General features: G+C 44.6%; 1 protein-coding gene across 1 annotated transcript in view; it reads left to right on the forward strand.

The window, feature by feature from the left end:
* The first annotated feature begins 7,882 nt into the window (after positions 1–7,882).
* Positions 7,883–24,657, forward strand: part of BLTP3B (bridge-like lipid transfer protein family member 3B) — a 62,993-nt gene continuing 46,218 nt past the window's right edge. The window contains exon 1 of the mRNA XM_069968728.1: positions 7,883–8,126. Within this exon, the coding sequence (XP_069824829.1) occupies positions 8,083–8,126 (44 nt within the window). The 5' untranslated portion in view covers positions 7,883–8,082. The remainder of the gene's footprint in view (positions 8,127–24,657) is intronic.

A 24,657-nucleotide genomic window follows, 5' to 3' on the forward strand; every position in this document is an offset into this window, starting at 1 on the left:
TACATACACACATACATCTACATATACATATATAAATATATACATACATACATACACACATAAACACCACATCTAGAGACATTATATACAAAAATTATTTTTATAGATACATTTTAATTATTTTTGTATATAATGTCTCTAGATGTGTTGTTTATGTATGTATATGTATGTATGTATATGTATGTATTTATATATGTATATGTACATGTATGTGTGTATGTATATATGTGTATATATATTTTCATCAGTGTATTATTATATTTTTTTATACATTTTTTATATATATTTTTATATACATTGTTATATATTTTTTTTTTATATATATATTGTTATACTTTTGTCTTAATAATAGAGATTTGCTTCACCTGGTCTAAGTGGGTGTGTTCCCTCCTCCCCCATATTCTGATGTCATATCCTTATTTGTTTTATATGAACTGTGTTTTTTGTGTGAACTATTATGACTCTTGAGAAAGGAATCGGTGCGGTTCCGAAACGCGTTGAGTCTCAATAAATATAAATATTTTATACTATATGTCCTTATTCCACTGGACCTGCGCCCCACGATCCGTGCTTGGTTGGTGTTGGAGGTGTTTTTGTGCAGGAACTGTCCAGAGCAGGAGAGGTTTTCTATTGGGATTTGCTACTGCTCTGGATAGTTCCTGACATGGACAGAGGTGGCAGCAGAGAGCACTGTGTCACACTGGAAAGAATACACCACTTCCTGCAGCACATACAGCAGCTGATAAGTATGGGAAGACTTGATATTTTAATAGAAGTAAATTACAAATATATATAACTTTCTGAAACCAGTTGATTTAAAAGAAAAAGATTTACCCCTTTAACAAATCTGCACTCGTCCTTGGAAACAGTCAGCAAGCAGACAATAAGGACATTGTGGCACCTAAAGCTGCTTCACCAAGTAGTTACCCAGCGAATATCCAGAAAGAGGGTTACTATCATACTTTCTCTGATGCCCGCCTGGTTGTTATAATGGGTGGGGTATAGGGTATACAGAGGAAGTGCTGTCATCCATCTTCTTCTGGTTTAACAGCCCTACCTTCTCTTTCTATTTTTACACAACAGATGTTTTTGTGGTATATTATTGTGTACACCTTCTACTACATGACGGAAGAGATGTGCAGGCCATATATCCACAGTCATCTGAACATGTGACATCTGTATGTGTGCACATAGGGTTATAAAGGAAGCCACATGGCTCATTGGCTTCTAATGTGATCTGCTGCACTAGTCTTAAAGGGGTTTTCCAGAATTAAAAAAAAGCATAGCAACTTTCTTGCAAAAAACAGCGCCACCTCTGTCCTCAGGTTGTGTGTGGTATTACAATTCAGCTCCATTCACTTAAAGGGGTACTCCAGTGAAAATATTTTTCTTTTAAATCAACTGGTATCAGAAAGTATCAGATTTGTTATTTACTTCTATTTAAAAATCTCACATTTTCCCATACTTATTAGCTGCTGTATGTCCTGCAGGAAGTGGTGTATTCTTTCCAGTCTGACACAGTGCTCTCTGCTGCCACCTCTGTCCATGTCAGGAACTGTCCAGAGCAGGAGAGGTTTTCTATGGGATTTTGTTACTAAAATGGACAGAGGTGGCAGCAGAAAGCACTGTGTCAGACTGGAAAGAATATACCACACCCTGCAAGACATACAGCAGCTGATAAGTACTGGAAGACTGAATTTTTTTTTAAATAGTTGTAATTTACAAATCCATATAACTTTCTGATTTGAAATTTAAAAAAAATTCACCGGAGTATCCCTTTAAACGGAACTGAGCTGCAAAAAACAAACACTGAAACTAAAAAACAAGAGTGGAGCTGTTTCTGAAGGAAGGCGGATATGTTTTTCTAATCCTCGACAACCCCCTTTGTATACAGAGTGGGTGTTTCCTACAATAAAAGTTTGCTCCTCTAGGCATGATGGGAATTGTAGTTTTGCAGCTTTGACACCACTGGCCTTCTGTGCTATAGAGCAAATCTACTGCCTACAGTGGTGAAACAGCGGTACTGCAACTAATTGGAAACTGCCTGGTAACTATAATGGAATAAATTCTAAAAATTTTGTCAAGGACTCGTCATGAACTCTTGTTTTTAAGGCAAAGTCCGCATAGGTTTCAGTTGTTGCTTAGCAACAGTCGCCGCAGGTAGTGGATGGCAATGTCAGGTCATCTGGTTTATGGTCACCTTGGCAAACTCTGTAACCGGCCCACACATAGCGGGAGATTTATCAAACATGGTGTAAGTGAGACAGGCTCAGTTGCCCCTAGCAACCAATCAGATTCCACCTCTCATTTTCCAAAGAGTCTGTGAGGAATGAAAGGTGGAATCTGATTGGTTGCTAGGGGCAACTGAGCCAGTTTCACTTTACACCATGTTTGATAAATCTCACCTATAGTGTCACACATCATCTATATCAGGGGTAGGGAACCTTAGCACTCCAGCTGTTGCCAAACTACAACTCCCATCATGCCCGGACAGCCTTCGGCTGTCCGGGCATGATGGGAGTTGTAGTTTGGCAGCGGCTGGATAGCCACGGTTTCCTACCCCTGCTTTATAATATTGGTCAGACTAATGTGTAAACCCCCTTCAGGTCCCGGTGCGCCCCCTACAGGTTATATTACCTTATCCAGTATTGCTGCATACTCCTCCAGAGCAACAATTGCTATGGAGGATGACCCCTCTATACGCCCCCTTTAATCCGATAGACCGTGGCGTCTCATGAGTCATGATGTCATGCCAATTCACTCGCAGTGAGCGAACGCATGCGTCATGTGTAAGAGGAGAAGACGCTGCAATAACATCCATTACAGGCAGATGATGACTAACACCAACTACATCTGATCTGGGTGTTCTCGGAGGTTCATTATAGTATAATATCTGACAAGTCCTTAAAGGGATAGTCCCTCATAGGTGCTTGGTCTTCTATGGGGAAGACAGACAATGCATGTCCTTGTAGAATTCGAGGGGGGGGGGCCTTCTCTATGAGGTGACAGAAATTTCAGAGGTGTTACTTACAAAGACATTGCAGTTGAATTTATTACCTTACGTCTTTCCCAAGTGGTCCTTAAAGGGATTATTTAGCGCTACAAAAACATGGCCACTTTCTTCCAGAGACAGCACCTCTCTTGGCTCCAGTTTGGGTGCAGGTTTTGTAATGGTGCGTTTACACAGACAGATATATCTGACAGATATTTTTAAACCACAGCCAGGAGTGGATTTGAAAAGAGGAGAAATCTCAGTCTTTCCTTTATGACCTGTTCTCTGTTTATAGTCTGTTCCTGGCTTTGGCTTCAAAGATCTGACAGATAAATCTCTCTGTGTAAACGTACCACAACTCAGTTCCATTAAAGTGAATGGGGCTTAGGGTCTATTCACACGTCAGTATATTTTCCAATCCGCAATTTTGAATCCGTAAGCAATCCGCAAATTTTCATCCGTATTGCATCCGTATTGCATCCGTATTGCATCCGTAAAATACGGACCCCATAGAGTTGTATTGGATGTGTCAGTTACTGTCCGTACTAGGGTCTGTCCTTTTTTTTTTGCGGAACGGATTGCAGCCCAGTACACAACACGGATGTGTGTATGGGTCCATTGAAATACATTGGTCCTATTTTTCTGCGGATCCGCAATTGCGGACAGGAACAGGATGTGTGAATATAGCCTTAATTGCAAACCGCACCTGAACTTGGAGACAAAAGTTGTGCTGTCTCTAGTAAAGAGTGGCCATGTTTTTGTAGCGTTGGATAACCCCCTAAAGTGGTCCTTAAAGTTATTATCCCACAAGCTATCCCATATCCATAAGATAGAATAGATCAGCTGATCAATGGGGGTCCAACTGCTGGGACCCCCACCAATCCTGGAAACAAAAATAAAAATTTCTCCTGGCATGAAACTCAGTGCGGGTTGCATGAGGTGCCCCCTGGGCACCTAACACCAGCTTAGGTTGAAGCGCACCACGCATGCCCGGCCAGCTCCATTCAGTCTCTATGGGGCTGAGCTCAGCAACGTTCAGAAGATACATAGAGAGTGAATGAAATACTAGCCAGACATGCGCAGTATGCGCTATTTATTTTACAGGACATGATCTTTAGATTGGGGGGGTCCCACTATTAAAGGGGTTATCCAGCGAAAATCTTTTTCTTTCAAATCAACCAGTTTCAGAAAGTTATGTAGATTTGTAATTTACTTCTATTTAAAAAATCTCAGGTATTCCAGTACTAATCAGCTGCTGTATGTCCTGCAGGAAGTGGTGTATTCTTTCCAGTCTGACACAGTGCTCTCTGCTGCCACCTCTGTCCATGTCAGGAACTGTCCTGAGCAGGAGAGGTTTTCTATGGGGATTTGCTGCTGCTCTGGAGAGTTCCTGTCATGGACAGAGGTGGCAGCAGAGAGCACTGTGTCAGACTGGAAAGAATACACCACTTCCTGCAGGACATACAGCAGTTGATAAGTAAGACTGGAGATTTTTAAATAGAAGTAAATTACAAATCTATATAACTTTCTGAAACCAGTTGATTTAAAAGAAAAAGATTTTCGCTGGAGTACCCCTTTAATAACATATACTATGGATATGGGGGAGATTTATCAAACATGGTGTAAAGTGAAACTGGCTCAGTTGCCCCTAGCAACCAATCAGATTCCACCTTTCATTTTCCAAAGAGTCTATGAGGAATGAAAGGTGGAATCTGATTGGTTGCTAGGGGCAACTGAGCCAGTTTCACTTTACACCATGTTTGATAAATTTCCCTATATATATATATATATATATATATATATATATATATATATATATATTCTTCTACTATGCAGCAATGCCACAGCACAATGCTTAGCACCACCATATTGCCCTTACATCAGCACTCCTACTGCAGCCTGTCAGTCAGGAAGAGGCCACCGACAATGGCAGGATATGGCAATCCACTGTCTGCCGTCACCACAACAACAAAGAAGACAGACAGTGCAAGTATAGGCAGTCATCAGTGCGGCACTACAATGCATTATAATACATATGGCTATATCATAAATGATTAAAGGGGTACTCTGGAGAAATCAACTGATATCAGAAAGTTATACTGATTTGTGAATTACGTCTATTAAAAAATCTTCCAGTACTTATCAGCTGCAGTATGTCCTGCAGGAAGTGGTGTATTCTTTCCAGTCTTACACAGTGCTCTGTGCTGCCACCTCTGTCCATGTCAGGAACTGTCCAGAGCAGAAGTTTTCTATGTGTTCTATTGTTCTATGTGTTTCTTTGTTACTGTTCTGGGCAGTTCCTGACATGGACACAAGTGGCAGCAGAGAGCAATGTGTCAGACTGAAAAGAGAACATTTCCTGCAGGACACGCAGCAGCTAAGTTAAAATATATATTTTTTTTCTCCCCTTTTACCATGGGAATAGGCTTTTCACATAATAACATTTTCAGGATCCCTCCCTTTACATGCAGAAGGAATCTGAGATATGTTATTTTTGTTTCTTTCTTTATTATCTACATATCCCGCAGCATTATACGGAGATAGTCATCAGTCCCGGTGGGGTTCACAATCTAATGTGAGGTATGCACGGAAGAAGCTGAGTAACTTATTAGTATATAGTCAAAAACTTAAACAACCTTTATAGCACAGGAGTCAAACTTGCAGCCCTCCAGCTGTTGCAAAACTACAATTCCCATCATGCCTGGACAGCCAAAGCTAAAGCTTCGGCTGTCCAGGCATGATGGGAATTGTAGTTTTGCAACAGCTGGAGGGCCAAGGGATTCCCCATCATCCCTGATAGGGGACATGGGTGTCAAACTCGCAGTTCTCCATCTGTTGCAAAACTACAATTACCATCATGACTAGACAGCTAAGCTAAAGCTTTGGCTGTCCAGGCATGATGGGAATTGTAGTTTTGCAACAGCTGAAGCCCCCCCCCCCGTTCTATAGGCATCTGTAATGGCAGGCTTTAGTAGCTGTGATGTTTTAGCCGTAATATTCATGGAAATTTGCTCGGCAGCTAAGACTTACTCCTGACGCAGATCATACAATATTAAAGTGTAATTCCTGTGGGATTTACTTCTTGAATGGTAGCGGTAGACAGAGGCTAAAACTGAGGCTTTATTCACACGTCCGTTGTTCATAACATGCAAATATGCATCCTGCGGAGGGGCAGCACACTGATTGGCAGAGGATGCATATTTGCAGCATGAAATCCGCTGCGGATCAGTTATGTGTGAACCCGCCCTAATGTATCCATGCTTTCCAGGACTTCCTAGGGCTGCCTCCAACTGCCTCCAAGTTAAATGCAGTGCATTCTGGTTCGGAGAACGTTGCTGAACCCAAACAGTTTGACAGGTTTGCTCAACACTAATTGTGGACATTACATATAAGATATTGGAGCTTTGTTAGGATTAGCCAAATATCTATTGTATATTGTTTTTTTCTCACTTTCCCCCAAACAATAGAGTTTGAAACCAAGGATTGGCGGGTACAACTATAAATCCGGTTGGAGTGCAAACAGCACACAAAAACCATAACACTAACGTCCACCTAATCTGCAGTATAAGGGTCCATTTACACAGAAAGATTATCTGACAGATTATCTGCCAAAGGTTTGAAGCCAAAGCCAGAAACAGACTGTAAACAGAGATCAGGTCATAAAAGGAAAGCCTGGGATTTCTCCTCTTTTCAAATCCATTCCTGGCTTTGGCTTCAAATCTTTGGCAGATTATCTTTCTGTGTAAATGGACCCTAAGGGGCCTATTCCACAGAGCGATAATCGGCCGAATCGGCTGATTAGCGCTCCGTGGAATAAAGAGAACGATCAGCCGTTGATCGTGTCATCGGCTGATCGTACAATTAGGTTCAAACCTAAAATAATCGGTCGCCATCCACGCATCGCTACGTGGAATAGCGGGCGTGGAGGGCGACCGACGATTTTACAAACATCATACATTACCTGTCCAGGCGCAGGTCTTCTCCTTCTCCCGATCCCGCGCAGCAGCTTCGGAGCGGCCTGTCTGAACTGACAGACCGCTCAGCCAATCACTGGCCAGGACCGCCGCCAGTTAAAGTATGAAACAAGGGCTTGCAAGGACATCGGTAACGATGTCCCTGCAGCCCTCGCTAAACGATTGGAAAAGGCCTTAACAGTATGTTTACACTTTGCGGCGGATTTTGACATCCGTATTCAAAAAGAATAGCTGCTTTCTACCGAAAACAGCGCCACACTTGTCCTCAGGTTGTGTGTGGGTATTACACCGCTGCTCAATATACTTCAATGTGACCGAGCTGCAATACCACTCCCAAACTGTAGATAACTGTGGCACTGTTCCCAATAAAACAAACAAAAACGTTCGTATATTTTTCTAATTCTGGTTAACCCCTTAGGGAAGCCAGATAATGCAGAATATACCCTAAGGCTGGGTTCACACTGCTGTCCGTTTAATGGATTTGTTTTTAAATGGTTACTTTTTAACGTACAGAAAAACAGTTTTTTTTGCCATAAGGCAGATACGTTAAACAGACTGCAAAAATTACTTCTTTTGTCCCTGCGGAGCTGTCTTTCTATAATACAGGTGACTGCTACGTCACGTTACGAAATAACTGGAAAAACAGCTTTGGAGTACGAAGACCCCCTGCAAACATCTCCCTATAGCTCAGCTTCCATATCTCTTCTGATTGTGAAAGTGAAGTTGTCCTCAAAATTGCTTCCCAGCCCCTTCCCTCTCCTGGTGCCTCCTCTCTAAAGAATAGCCATCCCCTCTCCCCCTCCTCCTTGTGAGGCAGCACAGGCAGGCCATGAAAGGGTTATCCCTCCCCCTCCTATTGTGCAGCCCTCTGCCACTCCCCAGCATGAGTCACTCTGCACCGCCCCCTGCTGCCTGTCTCTAGGTAATGCTGCAGCTAACATGGAGGCTGTGTGATGGTGCTGTGTGTGTGCTCCTCACTCCTGGACCCTGTGTCACTGACTCTCCCTCCCTCTGCAGCCTGTGACTATGGAGGGACCCCCAGTCTATAGATGAGGAACCCCTCTAAGATCCTACCACCACCTCCTCCTCCCCCCCTTGCTCCTTAAGATCTCCACCATGGCTGGGATTATCAAGAAGCAGATCTTGAAACATTTATCCAGGTCAGTGTTTATGTTTCTTTTTCATTGTTTTGTGAACATTCTATATACATTGTATCCATATTCTATATAAGATGTATATATATATATACACACACACAGGCTTCCTTGTTTGCTGCCTTGTGCATATTCATAGGGGATGCTATAAATAATGTATCTGGACAACACATCATTGTGGGGAGTGCAATCCCTCCGGAGACGGTGGGGGTTGTTGTCGTGCGATCTGACGCCTTAGAGGGTTAACCGGTGAATCTTTAGCGATGGGCTCAGCTGTACTTTGACATAAGGGGGGGGGGAATGAGGAGTATATAGAGAAAAGGTCTGGGTAAACATGATGTCATGCTGTGTCATGAGGGTATACGCCGCTGACATCTGCGACTGGTACTGATTGCTCGGTGTGGGACTTTCTCTGACATCAATCATTTCCTTTTAATTCACCTTTTTTTTTTCCGGAGGGGGATTTACTACTGTACGCCAAGCACGTTAATAGGCGAAGGCGGAGAAATGACTGGCATCCTGATGAATTATTTAAAGGGGAACTCCACGTTTTGAGGATTTTTAACGTTGGCAAGCTGTGACCCATATACTGCGGTCGTACGTAATGCCCCTGAGTCTGGTTAGTCGAAGATTTCATCAACTTGATGGAAAGCTATTGATTCCGGTGACACCTCGGCTTCCTCTTCTTGAGAAGTGGTTTGGGATTGTGCATCCTAACTTGAGGGGGTTAGTCACTTCTGAGTTGGCATGTCTCCGTGCCAATGTGCTGGCATGCCCGGATGCTCTATACTTGGCTTCTTGCTCACTGTCTAGGAATCTGAGGTTTGCAAGATTTTGGTTTTTGCCAATATGATGATGACGTCCTGCTCAGAGATGGGCATGGTATATGACCCGGTGGGTGTCTACATGTTCCATATATGATGTCATTGAGCAGCAGCATCCCGCTTTATGGCGACTTGGAGTTCTTCCAAATCCTTCTTCTTTTTCCAAGAATACAATACAGATTCGTAAGTGAAACCTATGTTTCTGTTTTTGGACGGTGAGTCTGTAGTATGGCCAAACATAATCAAGGATACGCCCCCTCCTCCTTGAAGCCTGGTGTCTATGATGGTTATTGTTTTGGTTTTTCTATTGAGACCATCACACTATGTAAAAACAACAGTCTAAATCTGTACTTAACAAACTTACCAATAGGGCGGCGGTATTGAGGGAAGATAGCATTGGAGGTAGCTATGTCTATGCCAGGGATGGGGAACCTTTGTCCCTCCAGCTGTTGCAAAACTACAATTCCCATCATGCCTGGACAGCCTAAGCTTCGCTATGCATCAGTTAAGAGGCAGACTAGCCGCAATATTAATTTATTGAAAGAGTAGTAGATACTTGGAACAAACTTCCAGCAGAGGTGGTTGGGAAAACCTACGATAAAGGGCCTATTCCACGGAGCGATAATCGGCCCGATTTGGCCGATTATCGATCCGTGGAATAAATACAACGATCAGCCGATGACAATGATCAACGGCTGATCGCTGATATAGGTTTGAACCTATAATTGTCGGGCGCCGACCGTGCATCACTACGTGTAATAGCGGTGCGCGGTCGGCGGCTGATGATTTACATTATCTATCCAGGCTGCAGGGCTTCCTCTTGCAGTCTTCTTCGCCCCGGGTCCTGCGCGCTCCAGCTTCAGAGCGGCCTGTCTCAGCTGACAGGCCGCTCAGCCAATCACTGGCCAGTGATTGCCTGAGCAGCCTGTCAGCTGAGACAGGCCGCTCTGAAGCTGGAGCGCGCAGGACCCGGGGCGAAGAAGACCGCAAGAGAAGCCCTGCAGCATGGATAGGTAATGTATAAAGTTTAAGCAAGGGCTGCAAGGACATCGGCCGTGGAAAAGGCCCAGTAAATAAGTGCCGAGCTAGCAGATCATGCTTATTTACAGTTATTATCAGGCCCCCATCGGCCCGTGTAATAACGCCCTAAGGGCCCTATTCCACCGGACGATTATCGTTCAGATTATCATTAAATCGTTCGAATCCAAACGATAGTCATTTGGTTGAAATGCAGTTAACGATTAACGACCGAACGAGAAATCGTTGATCGCTTTATAAGACCTGGACCTATTTTTATCGTTGCTCGTTCGCAAAACGTTTCCATTGAATAAGACGTCGTTCGGTCGTTCGCAGTAGATACGAACACAATAGCGAAGAAATAACGAAGAACAAACGATTGCAAATACGATCATAAGTAACGTTTATCGTTCCATGGAAATGAGTGAACGTTTTCAGGTCTTTCGCAATAGCGGTTGTTTGAGATCGTTAATCGTTAACGATTATGCGAACGATAATCGTCCGGTGGAATAGGGCCTTAATTGTCTGAGATAAACATTTATCTATCCTAAAATGATAATCTCAGACTAGTCAAACCATGTTATCTTTTTCTGCCAACAATTTTATATGTTTCTATGTCTTAAAGGGGTTATCCAGGGTAAGAGAAACATTACTACTTTCTTCCACAAGCCGTGCCGCTCTTGTCCTCAGTATTGCATCTCAGTTCCATAGAAGTGAATGGAGCAGAATTGTAATTCCACACACTGAGGACTGGGGTGGCGCTGTTTTAGAAGAAAGTAGCTGTGTCTTCTTATCCTGCATAAGCCCTTTAAGGCTTTGATGTACCTTAGAAATAGTTGGCAAAACCTAACTTTGGCAGGACCAGTCGAATGTCTTCAATTGCTCAATAGAGACATAAGCCAGCGACAAAGTCTGGCAGCAGCTCATCCATCCTCTCTCCATCTAGAACACATGAAAGCTCAGCCAAAGTGAGCATTCATGCATTCATTCATTTGGTGGGGAGATTTATCAAACATGGTGTAAAGTAAAACTGGCTCAGTCGCCCCTAGCAACCAATCAGATTCCACCTTTGATTTTCCAAAGAGTCTGTGAGGAATGAAAGGTGGAATCTGATTGGTTGCTAGGGGCAACTGAGCCAGTTTCACTTTACACCATGTTTGATAAATCTCCCCCAATATGTTTCTTTGGTGGCCATCTCACGTGTATGGGCACCTTTAGTAATGGATGTTTTGCTCTCTAAGTAGGTCAGGAGCTAAGTCAAGGTTCATTGTCTGGCACCACAAACACTTTAATCTGGGCAAGGTCCAGAAGAAGTTCTCCTTTAAATTACTTTATGACGCATCTAGTCTGATGGTAGACTCAATATACTTTGTGCCCTACTAGGTGCAAAGTAAATGGACTGGAATCATGCCACATTTCTTAAAGGGGCTATCCAGAATTAGAAAAAGCACAGCTACTTTCTTGCAAAAACAGTGCCACCCCTGTGCTCAGGAGGTGTGTGGTATTACAATTCAGCTCCATTCACTTTAATGGAACGGAGCTGCAAAATCCCACACCCAAACTGAGGACAAGGATTGGTGCTGTTTTTGGAAGAAAGCAGCCATGTTTTTCTAAGCCTGGACAACCCTTCCCAATTGGCCACTTCCACTCCAGTGTGGTTCTGCTACTCATCTGCTTCTGTAGGTCCTACCTGTAGGACTACCTTAGGGTATGCTCACACAGCGGCGGAACTTTCTGCTGCGGAAACCCGCCTGCCTCAGTGTGCCATAGCCCGTCTATGGGAGAGCGCGTGCTCTTTTGCGGACGCCGCTCTCCGCTCAAAAAAGTGACATGTCACTTGTGACATGTGACAGCAGAGGAGTGCGCGCTTTCCCATAGACAGGCTACGGCACACTGAGACAGATGGGGTTCTGCCGCGGAATTCCGCTTGAATTAATGCAGAACATACTGCTAACCATCCATTCTGATGCAGCCTCAACAAGGTGGGTTGGTGGTGTCTCATCCTTCACATAGATACAGGTTGCAGAGATGGGGCCTACATTTGTTAGACTCTTATCACATATGCTGTAAAAGTCCAGGTTGGGAATATCCCTTTAAATGGGTCCCCAGGGCTATGGGTATTTTTATTGTATGGCCAGGGAGGGGGTGGATATAGATGCCGCCATCCACTTACCTCCCCGGTTCCAGCCACCCCGTTCTCCCGTCCCGCTGCCGGCTCCTGGTCTAAGCTGCGGCTTGAGGCCTGATGTCTCAAGGCAGCTCAATCTTTCAGCGGCTGAGGCGGGACCCGGCTACGACCGCTGAATGGCTGAGCGGCCTTGAGCCAGCGGGAGGGCTGCAGGACATGGGAACGGGGCGGCGCGATCCGGGACCCGGCTCTGGAACTGGGGAGGGCCATACAGTAAAAAAACCCAGCCTGGAGTACCCCTTTAAATAATCCTTATGGTTATTGGATTTGCATTCATCTGGAATCCACAGTCCAATGGAATGCCGCAAAGGACCAAAGGCGGATATGTACCCGCTCTTGGTATTCTGGGGATCGCACATGTTCCCTGCACAGTCCGTGTATACAGACAATGTACCAAGGAACGGACTTCGAAATTGGTTTAAATCTTCGCGCGACTGTACTGACACAGAAGTGGTGTATTCTTTACAGTCTGACACAGTGCTCTCTGCTGACACCTCTGTCCATGTCAGGAACTGTCCAGAGTAGTAGCAAATCCCCATAGAAAACCTCTCCTACTCTCCAGACTGGAAAGAATACACAACTTCCTGCAGGACATGCAGCAGCTGATTAGTACTGGAATACTGGAGATTTTTTTAATAGAAGTAAATTACAAATCTCTGGAACTTTCGGTCACCAGTTGATTTGAAAGATTTTTTCCCCCAGCTGGAGTACCCCTTTAAGCCTTCGTGGTTTGTAGGCCAGGGGCGCACAACCTGCGTCTATCCAGCTATTGTAAAACTACCGTTCCCGTGATGCCTGGTGCCTAATAACAATGGGGCTTGGTGTAGGTTAGGAAATGGGAACCTTCCACCCTCCAGCTGTTGCAAAACTGCAATTCCCATCATGCCTGGACAGCCAAAGCTTCGCTTTGGCTGTCCAGACATGATGGGAATTGTAGTTTTGCAACAGCTAGAGGGCCGAAGGTTCCCCATCCCTGGTGTAGGTTAACAAGTCCCAATGTCCCGCTCCACGTCCTATATACATTTGACCACACACAAACATTTTACTTGCGAACCGTTTTTGTTCCCGTTAACACGAAGCAGACAAAGCGCTCCACTTTCCAGCACGCTGCAAGCATGAATAATTAAGCAGTGCATTAATAATACAGTTATCTCGCCTGATTATTTTATTTTTATTGTAAATTCCTTTGTGAGTAAAATCCTAGGAATGAGACCGGTCGGCATAACTTGTCACAGTGACTGGTGAGAGGTGAGGCCTCCTCTTGTTCTTTGTCAGTGCAATGGCGCTCAGGATTTCCAGTGACTAAGGAGTACTGATGATGTCATGGCCGTCATTAGAGCTCGGGATTTCCATAGGTATGCTGGATTATAATCTCATAGGCTATTATAGAGTCATTATATTTTATTAGGATACATGAGGATTGGGCAGAACCCAGTTTCCAGTATTGGAATGTCACTAGGTGACGGACGTAAGGACGTTCTATAATAGAAATCAGATTTGACTTTGCAAGTAGAGATAATAAAATATAAGTGAACTTTTCCTTGGTTTCCTTGTATTGAACATTATACTTGCCCTTATGGCAGTACTATATTGTGCGTTATTGGCGGTAATATTTAAAGGGGGTACTCCGGCGAAAATCTTATTCTTTCAAATCAATCGGTTTTAGAAAGTCATATAGATTTGTCATTTTATTTCTATTTAAAAATCTCCAGTCTTCCAGTACTTATCAGCTGCTGTATGTCCTGCAGGAAGGGGTGTATTCTTTCTAGTCTGACAGAGTTCTCTGCTGTTAGAACTGTCCAGAGTAGTAACAAATCCCCATAGAAAACCTCTCCTGCTCTGGACAGGTCCTGACACGGACAGAGGTGGAAGCAGAGAGCACTGTATCAGACTGTAAAAGAATACACCACTTCCTGCAGGACATACAGCACTTGATAAGTACTGGAAGACTTGAAATTTTTAAATAGAAGTAAATTACTAATCTATATAACTCTATAAAACCAGTTGATCTGAAAGAACGGGGCTCCTAAAAGGCCATCGGTGGGGTCTGAATTCTACAACAGTGACCTAAGATTTTAGTCTCCTTCATATTTTGCCAGCGAGGCATTACAGGCTCCATAGAGAGGTGGTGTCACCAGGGTCTTCACAGTATACCACCCACCAACCCTGGTAGATACAAGTGGCCAGTGTCGGACTGGAGTATCTGTGGCCCGCCAAAGGAAATGATCCTGGGGGCCCACCAATGAAGAACCTGTGAGAAACGACGTGTCAGTCAGTGTTAGTGCAAGTTCCAAAGCTGGGGGCCCACCGGAGGGTTCTCCGGTACTCTGGTGGGTCAGTCCGACACTACAAGTGTCAGCAGACTGCATTGAATCCATTACATGGTTGCAGTATAATACGAGTTCCCGTTCCCCTCTATAATGCCGTATCCTTCTCATTACGATGGCCGTAAGTTACACGTCTGATAATATATGCAGATTTGATCTGCAGGGTGTGAACTCGTCCTTATTAAATGTAATTAGCTTTGTATACAGGTCATTAACTGTATATACAAAGCTACTAGAGTGTGGGTCCCTCTGGGATTACAGGGGGCCTCCAGCCTGGGGTTGTTGCTGTGTTATAGGAAATTGTACAAAGTCATGGCTGATATACGTGCAGGTATACAGGGCCTCATAGCGCTCTGAATGTGTCTGGACCTTGTCACTATCTGATCTAGAACTATGTGGATTATGGGAGGTTAATAGACCTCAGCCCTGTATATGTGTGTGGGTGTATCTAATGTCATGTTTCTATCGATCCCAGTGTAACAGGACACTGATGGCCGGCCTGATACAGTCCCATTCATTCTCTATGGAGCTGTCTGTAAAGAAAGGGAGTAATAGGACAAATCGCCCGTACGTCACAGCCATAGTCCCCTTTCTCGTGTATTTACTGTAAGAGTCATCTGAAACGCCTCGGTGTCCCAGTAGCAGAGGTGATCTGTTCTACTGAGGAATGGGAGATAGTCACACATATATGGTATACACAGCTGCCATAGGAGGTCTGGGTCTTTTCTTCTCTGTATTAGCTATGATAGATTCTGCCATCAATCTGAGCTCACGGACCTGGAGGCCTATCTGTGCTTCTGGGATTCCAGGATCTTGGCACCAGTCTGAGCCCCCAGGGTGCCCATCTGAATTCTTTGGAATTCAAGGTCAAGTTTCCAGGACATACATTTGTTTTAGTGCCCCTGGGCATCAGTCCTAATCCTCTAGAACATGGGTATCACTCTTTGCCATACAGGACCTCGTCATCAGCCTGAGCACCCAAGGCCAATGGGGTCTCACCATCAGTCTAAGCCCCTGGGACCTGGCTGCCAGCTTGAGCTCCCAAGTCTTCGGACACTATTCTCAGCCCTTTGGGCCTGCAGGACCTGGCCATCAGTCTTCACCCTCAGGGTCAATGGTGTCTTCCTGACAGCCTTTGCCCCTTGGACCTGGCTGTTACCTGCTCCTCTGGGACCTGGCAGCCAGTCTGAGCACCTTGGGCCTACACAACCTGGCCTCAGAAAGAACCCCCAGGGCTGATGGGGTCTCTCCATAAGTCTGAGTCCCTGGGCGTCCAGGACCAGGCCACCACTGTTACCTAGATGTCAATTTGAGCTTTTTTGGGTTCCAGGTCCCGCTCATTCTGAGACCTTTGGGCCTACAGGTCCCAGCCATCATTCTGAGATCTTTGGGCCTACAGGTCCCAGCCATCATTCTGAGATCTTTGGGCCTACAGGTCCCCGGCCATCATTCTGTGCCCTTTGGGCCTACAGGACCAGGCCATCAGCCTAAACCACTGGGACCTGGATGTCAGTTTGAGCTCCTTAGGGCTCCAGGTCCCAGCCATCACTCTAAGCCCTTTGGGCCTACAGGACCAGGCCATCAGTCTGAGCCATTGGGTGCTTCTAAGATGTGGTGATCAGTCTGAACCCCTGGACCATCAGTCTGAGCCTCCGGGGCTCCTAGACCAAGGGAAGGGTCTAAGCAAGACGACTTGGTACTAGAACAGAATATAATATATGCGTGAGTGCGGAGTTACCCAGGAACATGATGTGCTGGAAATCTTAAAGACATAAGTAAAGTATTACAGGAATCTTGTCTCTTGTCTGATCTGTCATTAAGAACCATAAGTCCTGGATGGAGAGATGAAGGCGACGTTCTGTGACTTCTCATCATCTTCCATGACAAGACTGGTAAAGGCTCCCCGCTCTGTGATCATAGTACGGTGTCATTTCCATGTTCCTTCACAGTTATGCAAATACAGAATACAATAGAGAGGATTACTCTGGATGTGTTTTCTCTATGAATCACAGATCAACTAAGGTCATCGCAAACGGAATAAAACAGTAACAGATATAATGGTTAAGAATTATATATATATATATATATATATATATATATATATATATATATATATATATATTATAATCTTGTTTAGTGTACACAGTGACTCGACCTGCAGAATAGTGAGTGCAGCTCTGGAGTATAATACAGGATGTAACTCAGGATCAGTAGTGTAATGTATGTACACAGTGACCCCATCAGCAGAATAGTAAGTGCAGCTCTGGAGTATAATACAGGATGTAACTCAGGATCAGTACAGGATAAGTAATGTAATATATGTACACAGTGACCCCATTAGCAGAATAGTGAGTGCAGCTCTGGAGTATAATACAGGATGTAACTCAGGATCAGTACAGGATAAGTAATGTAATGTATGTACACAGTGACCCCATTAGCAGAATAGTGAGTACAGCTCTAGAGTATAATACAGGATGTAACTCAGGATCAGTACAGGATAAGTAATGTAATGTATGTACACAGTGACCCCATTAGCAGAATAGTGAGTGCAGCTCTGGAGTATAATACAGGATGTAACTCAGGATCAGTACAGGATAAGTAATGTAATGTATGTACACAGTGACCCCATTAGCAGAATAGTGAGTGCAGCTCTAGAGTATAATACAGGATGTAACTCAGGATCAGTACAGGATAAGTAATGTAATGTATGTACACAGTGACCCCATTAGCAGAATAGTGAGTGCAGCTCTGGAGTATAATACAGGATGTAACTCAGGATCAGTACAGGATAAGTAATGTAATGTATGTACACAGTGACCCCATTAGCAGAATAGTGAGTACAGCTCTAGAGTATAATACAGTATGTAACTCAGGATTAGTACAGAATCAGTTTACTCCTACAGTGTACTTTAGTGCTTACAGGTGGACATATCCCTTTAATATTAAGTCATTCTGCCACCAAGACCTTCTCCTATAGTAATAGATGTAGCTACATAATCTGCAGTTTTTATGTTCTTTGACTAAAATTCTTCTGCACCAGAATTGCCAGGACGGAGGAGTTTGCAACCTGTTAAATAGGTCATCATCATCTATAGAGCTGTGAGTTGTGGTATGATATTAGCCTTCCCTACGCCCTGTGGGTTTCCCCCGGAGGTGAACAGATGAGCTTTGGTCGGGTTACTTGGTGTCATGTCCCGGGCAGGACTAGAGCCAGTATAAATCTGTGTTCATGTGCACTTTGGAGTTGTGTAACATTGCCCACATAGCTGGGTGTGAGTTACTATCTAATCTGGGACTTTATATATAGAGGTAAATACGCAGCTCTTTTTTACAGTCTCGTAAAATAATCATTGCCCTATATTGTATATTATAATATTCACAGAAGTGTAGGCAGTCTATGTCTACTGTATTTACAGCAGGGGTGGGGAACCTTTGGGCCTTCAGCTGTTGCAAAACTACAATTCCCGTCATGCCTGGACAGCCAAAGCTTTGCTTTGGCTGTCCAGGCATGATGGGAAATGTAGTTTTGTAACAGCTCAAGGGCCGTAGGATCCCATGGCCTGATGTACATGCCTCATCCTTTTCTCCCCCATCTTCGTCTGTCGGTGTCAGGAAGCCATCCACATTACTTAATCCACTAAAAGGCAGGATTATTCAGCTTTTTTCTATCTATGGAGACCTTTCGGACATGGCTTGTCTGTGGTGTGTTGATGGACTGGAGGCCGGAGTGAATTGTTCACCTCAATGGGTTGGAAGAGTGTGACGAGGACTCTATAGTGTCTCTTAGAGGGTCCCTTTGAGTGTTTTGATGGACCTTCACGTAGGGTAGGGACTGCTGGAGATTTATGAGCCATCAATGAGTAGGCATAGGCAGGAGTCTGCTGGTTGGGGGTGTGAGATACACCATCTCTGAACAAAGCTTAGGTTGTGGTGGTCTCAACTTCGAAGGAGGGCTAGAACAAGGACTAGGAGGACTGTGTTAAATACCAACGCGTTAAGAGTCCAACATAATAGGGGCCTTAACTGTCTTGAGGCCTACAGTGTGGTCTGGCTAGTACTGTCCTGTGGCGTAGTCTCGAGAAAAAGGCCGGATGTGGAAGAGGCCCTCTTCCTACTAAGACTCTGTTCACACTTTCTAAGGGGCAGGGTGAAGGGGACACTGACATGATTGCTTCTAGTTGTGTTCAAGAAAAATTTAGGGAGAGATTTATCAAACTGGTGTAAAGTAGAACTGGCTCGGTTGCCCCTAGCAACCAATCAGATTCCACCTTCCATTCCTCACAGACTCTTTGAAAAATGAAAGGCGGAATCTGATTGGTTGCTAGGGGCAACTAAGCCAGTTCTACTTTACACCAGTTTGATAAATCTCCCCCTTAATTCTTCCATAGGGCCTAGTGTATACTGCAACCATCAAGCTTCTGTGCCAACAAGAGGAACTGGAACCATGCAGTGCGCTGTGCTACTGCTGGTGAAGAAAATGCTCTTCTTTCCTCCATCATCTTCTGTTGGAGGAGACTTAGGACATCCCTATTAGATGGTTGGTCGATCCTGCAAAAATTGTTGCACTAGGTGACTTTCATCTATGGCTTATAAGCACTTTAGAACCTGGTGCCAGTTATTACACGGTGCAGTATTGATATCCACTACATATGTTGTAGTCCCAGACTATTAGAGTATTTCCTTGTTTGCTGTTTTTGGAACGGAACGAATAGTAGGGAGAAACCGCCGCTGCCCAGCAGACGCCATCCACACAATACAGACATTGTTCACAGCAGCCAATATTTTGTCAATGGAGTGAGAAACAATAGTGACCCATTTAGGTTTTTTTTATAGATAGATTGGTAAGTGTGTGTATATGTATGTTGGGCAACTAAACTTGGGCGGTAAGAAAGTGACAAATAAAGGGGAACTTCAGCGAATATGTTTTTTCTTTCAAATCATTTGGTGTCAGGAAGTTGTATAGATTTGTAATTTACTTTTATTTAAAAATCTCGGTTCAGGGAAGAAAGAGTGCTGCACCTCACACCCATGGCTGGTACTAGTACCTCTCGGCTGCATAAGAAACATCAGAATTCTGTATGTGAATTGATCAAGCCACACTGCCCCATGTACCGCGTGCAGGTATCTGATACACATGGGTCCCTACACTAAGTCCACACTGTGGCAGTCAGCGACCACCACCCCCGCAGGCGTGCACAGTTAGGGAAGGGAGGCCATGGAACTGTGCACGCCTGCGGGGGTGGTGGTCGCTGACTGCCACAGTGTGGACTTAGTGTAGGGACCCATGTGTATCAGATACCTGCACGCGGTACATGGGGCTATGTGGCTTGATCAATTCACATACAGAATTCTGATGTTTCTTATGCAGCCGAGAGGTACTAGTATCAGCCATAGGTGTGAGGTGCAGCACTCTTTTTCTTCCCTGAAGCGTATTTTGTTTCTCTCTTTTCTCCGTGTTTTGCACTCCTCCTGGTGAGACCTACATCACCGCAATTAGCAGGAGACACCTGAGTGCTCATGGTTTTAATCCCTCCTGTCTGTCCCATTCTATCTTTGATAGCTATGGTGAGTGCAATACCTTATCCAGACTGGTGCTGTTTGGGGGCAGCTTCCTCCGCCGGTGGTGCTGGCTGGGTTTTGGTGTGGCATTTTTGGGTCTGGTCCTGTGGCATGGGGATTGCAGGGCCGTTCCATGGCCTCCCTTCCCTGACACTGCACGCCTGCGGGGGTGGTGGTCGCTGACTGGCACAGTGTGGACTTAGTGTAGGGACCCATGTGTATCAGATACCTGCACGCGGTACATGGGGCAGTGTGGCTTGATCAATTCACATACAGAATTCTGATGTTTCTTATGCAGCCGAGAGGCACTAGTATCAGCCATAGGTGTGAGGAGCAGCACTCTTTTTCTTCCCTGAACCGTATTTAAAAATCTCAAGTGTTACAGTATTTATCAGCTGCTGTATGTCCTGCAGGAAGTGGTGTATTCTTTCCAGTCTGACACAGTGCTCTCTGCTGCCACCCCTGTCCATGTCAGGAACTGTTCAGAGTCGGAGCAAATCCCCATAGAAAACCTCTCCTGCGCTGGACAGTTCCTATCATGGACAGTGATAGGAGTAGAGAGCACTGTGTCAGACTGGAAAAAATACACTGCTTCCTGCAGGACTTACAGCAGCTCATAATTACTGGAAGACTTGAGATTTTTAAATAGAAGTAAATTACAAATCTGTATAACTTTCTGACACCAGTTGATTTGAAAGGTTTTTTCCCCACATGAGTACCCCTGCTATAGAAAGTAAGCTGTGTGCATCAGTCTGGTTGTACCAGTTAATAGACTTGCGAAATCTGAAAACAGGAACATGGTTATGAAAATAAAACCAAGAACTGAGATTCTATCACAGCAGCGACATCATGAACTAGAGGAAGAAAACCCCAAGTGTTCAATGCCAAATTTACTTTTTTGCTTAAGTTCCATAGAAGGGAATCTTTCTGCTCTAATATCATGGTCAGATCTGCAGACAGCTGATAGGGAGACATCACAAATGATACCTGTCTCTTAGCTGATGGCTGTTTGCCAAGTTATGAAATCAAGTTTTCCTTCTAAGCTCAAGTGTCATAGAGGTGGAACTGAGCTGCTGCAGCATACATGCCTTCTTCCTCCCCACCATTGATAGCACTGGCTCAGTGCTAGAAGCCAAACCCTGTACATCAACCATGCCAGGGAGAAGGCAGGGTGGAGAGAGGACCTGTGCATACTGCAGCTTTGCACCATTTCTGACTCTTGAGCTTATAAAGAAAATATGATTTTATAACTTTGCAAACAGCCATCGTAATTTGTCCCCCTATCTGCCACTCTCTGTAGCTCTGAGCATGATATACAGCTGACAGAGTGTTGTGGGCATGCTCTAGCTGCCAGCAGCTGTTTGCGGGGAGGTAGGTGGTGAGCCATACCATGGTGGCAGACCATGCTTCGCTGGGGCTCGCCCCAGGCCTCTCTGCCACACAGGCCCCATTGCAACTGCATGGTTAGCCTCCATGGTAGCTATGTCACTGGGTCTGACTCCCAAGCTGACTGTAGTCACAGAGCACTGTAATATTAAGTGTACAATGAGCAGCTATAGGTATAGGCAGCAGATATTGTCTCTATGTACATTTTGCTTTTCTTTACTCTGTGTATTTGCTTATTGTGTATGGCTTCAGTAGTAGGTATTAGCGGTGCGGACTTTGGCTGCTCCCGATACATTCTGTAGCTATGACTACTGTTCATATTCTTGTTTTATTGCAAATTGTCTTTGTTTTTGTGTAACCTTACGGAGAAGGGGAACTTGTAAAACTTGTTTCTACCTGCACAAAGGCCCAGACTGGAGCAGGATAACCTGTTTATAAATCTGATCGGTGCCTAAGGCGAAACTCGTATTATGGAAGTGCCCCTTGGGGTTTTCCTCTCATCGAAATGTTATGGGAACATCATCTTGTGGGCCACCGGGTTATAGAATCAAACTCCCATCAGCCCAGAGCATGGTAACCATTGGTGTTTTGCCTAAGTCTAAAGGTATCCTACGAAGGAGCAAAGTCCGCCAAACCCACCTATTCTAGTGGGATCAGGCGACAGTCTTAGGTCTATGGAGAAGTCTTAGGTCTACGGAGAGGTCTTGGGTCGCCTGCGGAGAGGTCTTGGGTCGCCTGCGGAGAGGTCTTGGGTCGCCTGCGGAGAGGTCTTGGGTCGCCTGCGGAGAAGTCTTGGGTCGCCTGCGGAGAGGTCTTGGGTCGCCTGCGGAGAGGTCTTGGGTCGCCTGCGGAGAGGTCTTGGGTCGCCTGCGGAGAGGTCTTGGGTCGCCTGCGGAGAGGTCTTGGGTCGCCTGCGGAGAGGTCTTGGGTCGCCTGCGGAGAGGTCTTGGGTCGCCTGCGGAGAGGTCTTGGGTCGTCGTCTATGGAGAGGTCTTGGGTATACGGAGGTGTTTTGTTCTCAAAGGATATTATATGCACGCTCATCTTATCAGAGCGTGCATATTTATAAGGAGCAATAGCTGTCAGTAGACGGTCACCTTCAGGAACAGGTATATGAGTGGCCTCTCTGCTTTGTACAATATCTCATTGTTCTCAGCAAGTGGCTGATGCGATGATTTTGGTTTCTGTTCCCCGTGGCTCAGCTCTTTTATAGCCCGGCTTGCAGAAAGTTTTATAATTCCCAGATGAACTTCTTCAGCCACATTTCTTTATATTGCAGAGGAAGACTTTTTTTTTTTTTTTTCCTAATTAACTAAGCATCCTGCAGTTGTCTCATTGACGCATAGAGAACGTCATCCTGTAGTTCTTATCGGACTAGCAAGACTATTACAGAAGCCTGGAGGTGATATGTACAACAGTAAGGTGGACCAAGGGGTGGGTAGTGCAACAGGTAGAAAACCCTGCAGACCTGAATACATGATCGGGGGGGGGGGGGATGATTCACGATGGGGATCCAAAAGAGTCCATTAAAGTCAATTGGGTCCATTGGGAACTTTTTCATGGTTAATGGATCCACCACCACTAATGATGGAGCTGGACAATAGCGTATACAATGCAACCTGCTATTCCTATCTTAAATTATGCCCTGTCCATAGGAGAGAGGATAACAAACTGGTCGTTGGTGGTGGGGGGTGTTAACCTTTGTGCACCATTCATTGTTTCCGGAATGGTGCACACCATGTCCACACTGCCATTGTTCTCTATAGGGCCGCCTATTAGAGCGCCAAACTACTTGTTGGACTCATAGAAATGCATGGAACACAGGCTGCAAACACAAAGTGCACGTCTTTCATTCAGTTTTCTGACCGTTTTTGGGAATGGTGGGGGACCCCCAACAATCAGTTTATTATTCAATGTCCTATATACAGAATAATATAAAAATCTAAAATAATTCTATCTTGCCGTTTTCATTTTTACCACTGGGGCTAAAACAGCTCAGCTAAGCTTTCTGTTGTGTCTGTGGTGATAAGAGGAGGCTGCTGTAAAGTGATCTGTACAGAATTACAGCAACATGTGACACCAGTAGATAGAGAAGGCCATAGCAGCTCCCTATGAAATGACCCATTCAAAGGTCACAGAGCGTTCTCACTAATGTTTCCCATACATTTCAAGGAGGCAGAGTCTGTCTATTGTAGTCTATGTCCATGAGTCTTGCTGTAAAGCATGTCACTAAATGCTGTTAAGAACAGCCTAGGCCATATGTACAAAAAGTGAAATTAAAAAAATTAAGTCAGAAAATAAACAGATTAGAATAAAAGAACAAGTTTTAATATCTGATTCTAATCAGTAAAAGAAAATTTAGGTGACACATTCCCTTTAAGGACTCTAGTAATGGCACATCCAGTATAAACAGCACTATCCCTATTCAGCACATTGTTCTTGTGGTTTCTAGCAGGAGGACCGTCCAAGATCAGCATAAAGCAGACGAAGGGATCAGCAAACCGGATGACCTCCTTTCATTTCAATTTTAAAGGAGAAAAGGAAAAGTCTCAATAAAAATCTCTTCCTTATTTATATGCGTCTCCAAAAGCCATAAATGTCCTTGTCTCTCTGTCGTCTGTGAATGGTTGACCAGGAGACTTTGAAGTGACAGGTTGCAGTGACCCAGCGGATCTTACCTGGCCGGGAGCAGAGTATTCAGAGCGACAGGGAGGTGAAACTTGCATCATTGTGGATGGCCGCCCTCAGTCGGCGCATTTCAGACGTGCTGGTCAGAACCATCTTAGACAACCCTGTAAGGAAAATCCAGCAACTCTCTACATGTGAATCCAAACTTTGCTGACGGTCAAACACATTGCGGTATTATCACAGGAAGGATAAGGCTGGGTTCACACTAGGTTTTCGCAATCCGTTTTTTTTCATCCATTTTCTGCAAAAAACGGTTGCATGTGTGTGCATCCGTTTTTTTATTTCCATTATAAAAAGGCAGATTAAAACGTATCCGTTTTTTTAACGTACACAAAAAACGTAGTCAACCTAATTTTTGGGTCCGTTAAAAAAAAAAAAAAAAAACCCATCCGTTTTGATCTGGGTTTTTTTTTTATAATGGAAATAAATGGAAAAACTAATCAAAACAGATGCACACACATCTGTTTTTCCTCCGTTTTTCATTTTTTTTTGTTGCAAAAAAAGGACGAAAAAAAAACGGATTGCAAAAACCTAGTGTGAACCCAGCC

The sequence above is a fragment of the Dendropsophus ebraccatus genome, chromosome 1 (assembly GCF_027789765.1).
Source record: "Dendropsophus ebraccatus isolate aDenEbr1 chromosome 1, aDenEbr1.pat, whole genome shotgun sequence".
NCBI lineage: Eukaryota > Metazoa > Chordata > Amphibia > Anura > Hylidae > Dendropsophus > Dendropsophus ebraccatus.